Source organism: Pyxicephalus adspersus, chromosome 4 (genome assembly GCF_032062135.1).
Source record: "Pyxicephalus adspersus chromosome 4, UCB_Pads_2.0, whole genome shotgun sequence".
NCBI classification, from domain to species: domain Eukaryota; kingdom Metazoa; phylum Chordata; class Amphibia; order Anura; family Pyxicephalidae; genus Pyxicephalus; species Pyxicephalus adspersus.
The window spans coordinates 460,645-462,903 of NC_092861.1; the positions used below are offsets into that span (position 1 = coordinate 460,645).

The window sequence follows — 2,259 nt, forward strand, 5'->3', positions numbered from 1 at the left end:
ATGAAAATCCTCTTTCATTGGTAAGTATTGAAGATAAAGGTAAGTGGAGGAGTTGTAGCTGGTGGCGAGGTGTATAGAGCCTGACGAAGTACCAGCGAGGGGCCCTTACAAGATGGGCCAGCCCGCCCTTCAGTGACTAGGAATAGGCAGGGGCACCCACTGGTGCAGCATAGGGCTGGGGGCCTCCTTGTACAGCATGATTATACATTGGGACTAGGATTATACAAGAAATTAGCAAGTGTCCCAGTGCCAGGGTCTAAGGCTGACCTAAGAACACAGCTGATGGTCTCCATTTTCCAATGGGAATATGCAACACTGCTGTTCTCAGTATCATAGACAGGACTTCAGTTGGGGTCAAAAGCAGGCTCAGGAACCCTGCCACAAGGGTCAATAATGAGGGCAGGCCCACTGGCAGGGCTTTTGGCAAACTCTGTAACCCAGTTCACTGCACTGTATAACCAAAAAGGCAATTGTTTAATAACTGGAACCACTGGCTTATGGGTTAACATTTGTACCAAGGTAAGGATAGCTGGTTGTTTAAAGGAGCAGACTGAGTCCAGGGCAAACCATTGGCAGCAGAGTTGGGGTGCCAGACCGGCACTGGTAAGGGCTCCGGGCCTCTAGGCCCTTAGCAGGGGAGTCGGGGGCTGGGACTTTGGGCCATCACCAGTGGAGTTGGAGGGCTGGACCTCTGGGTCATCAGCAGTGGAGTTGGGGTGGTAGACCTCTGGGCCATCAGCAGTGGAGTTCATAGGCAGGTCCTCAGGTATTACTGCAATAAGGACTCCGCCTGTATCTGTGTCTCCTGCAGTATAACTGGAGAACATCGGGGACACCAGGTGGAGACTCTACATGAGGCCTCAATAAAGAAGAAGAAGAACCTGATCAATAATCTGCAGAAACTGATAACTAGGAGAGCAGAGATCGAAGGAAGAGTCCGCAATCTGGAGGAACACCGGAGAAAAGTACAAGGAAAAGCAAATGCTGAGACGGAGAGAATCCTTTCCATTTTTACAAACCTCCGGAAACATCTGGAGGACCTGGAGGAGAGAATTCTGAGTGAGATCTCCGGGAAGGCAGAGCGGCTCTCACTTCCACTCTCTAATCTGATCCAGGATCTGGAAATGAAGAAGGACGAGCTGTCCAGGAAGATGCGTGATGTTGAGGAGTTGTGTAACGTGACGGATCCATTGATTGTCTTACAGGAATCCGGGGACTTGTGTGATACCGGGGATGGAGATGAGAAGGACAGATATGACAAACTCACCAATGATGGAGGGGATCTGGATGTATTTTGGTCCTTCCGCACATTACGTACAGGTTTATCTGAAATAATAACGGATGCAGTCGGGGGGATCTACATAGAGGAAGCTGTGGACATATTGTTGGATGAGGACACAGCTTCCAATGACGTATGTATCTCATGTGACAGGACCACTGTGACCAGGGCAGGAGCACAGAATCGTCCATTTACTTTAGAGAGATTTGAGGATCATCCCCAAGTGTTAGGCACTCGGAGTTTCTCCTCAGGGAGACATTATTGGGAAGTGAATGTCCAAGCATCCAATAACTGGAGAATTGGGTGTTACTCCAGTATAGACCGGGAAGGGGATGACTCCCTGATTGGAGGTAATTGCAGGTCCTGGGGTCTGTACAGGAGGGGTGGACAATATTCAGTAGTACATGGCGGGTCTAAGGATTCACTCCCTGACAATATCACCAGTAACAGAGTCAGGATATATCTGGATTATGAGGCCGGGCAGATCTCCTTTTATGATCTGTCTGACCCCATCCGACACATCCATACATTCACCACCACATTCACCGAACCCCTCTATGCTGTATTAGGTGTACGCCATGCCTACATTTCATTATGTGGAAGGAAGACATGAGAGATCCACCCGGAGACTGATGACATCATCAGCTGGTGGGTTGTGATAGGTGGAATATTATAAATAATTTTCATTTTATATGTTTCTAATATATTTCCAGTGATTGGCTGTAACCTCATCCTATCAGTGAGGCCTCAGCTATGGAGCTCTGCCCCCTAGGATCTTCTGATATCTAGCAGCTTTGTCCTCAGGCAGCCTATAGGCTTTACAGAAATATCTCTTTGTGTTATTTGTTATGTTACCAGGGGGAATCATTCTCTTTGTAGGTTTCTTGTGAGTTCCCAGCCCTGCCCACCTTCCACTGGTAGAATGAAGGAGATTTATTCACATTTTTATTTAGATTTTATATCATGGAGCTTACAACAGA

The 2,259-nt window shown here is 47.8% G+C and overlaps 1 protein-coding gene across 1 annotated transcript; it reads left to right on the top strand.

Annotated features, from left to right (window-relative positions):
• LOC140328825 (E3 ubiquitin-protein ligase TRIM7-like) lies at positions 1-1,892 on the top strand. The gene is made up of 2 exons (XM_072408699.1): positions 1-20; positions 812-1,892. The coding sequence occupies exons 1-2, from the start codon at positions 1-3 to the stop codon at positions 1,890-1,892; spliced, it is 1,101 nt and encodes a 366-aa protein (XP_072264800.1).
• Positions 1,893-2,259: the final 367 nt, after the last annotated feature.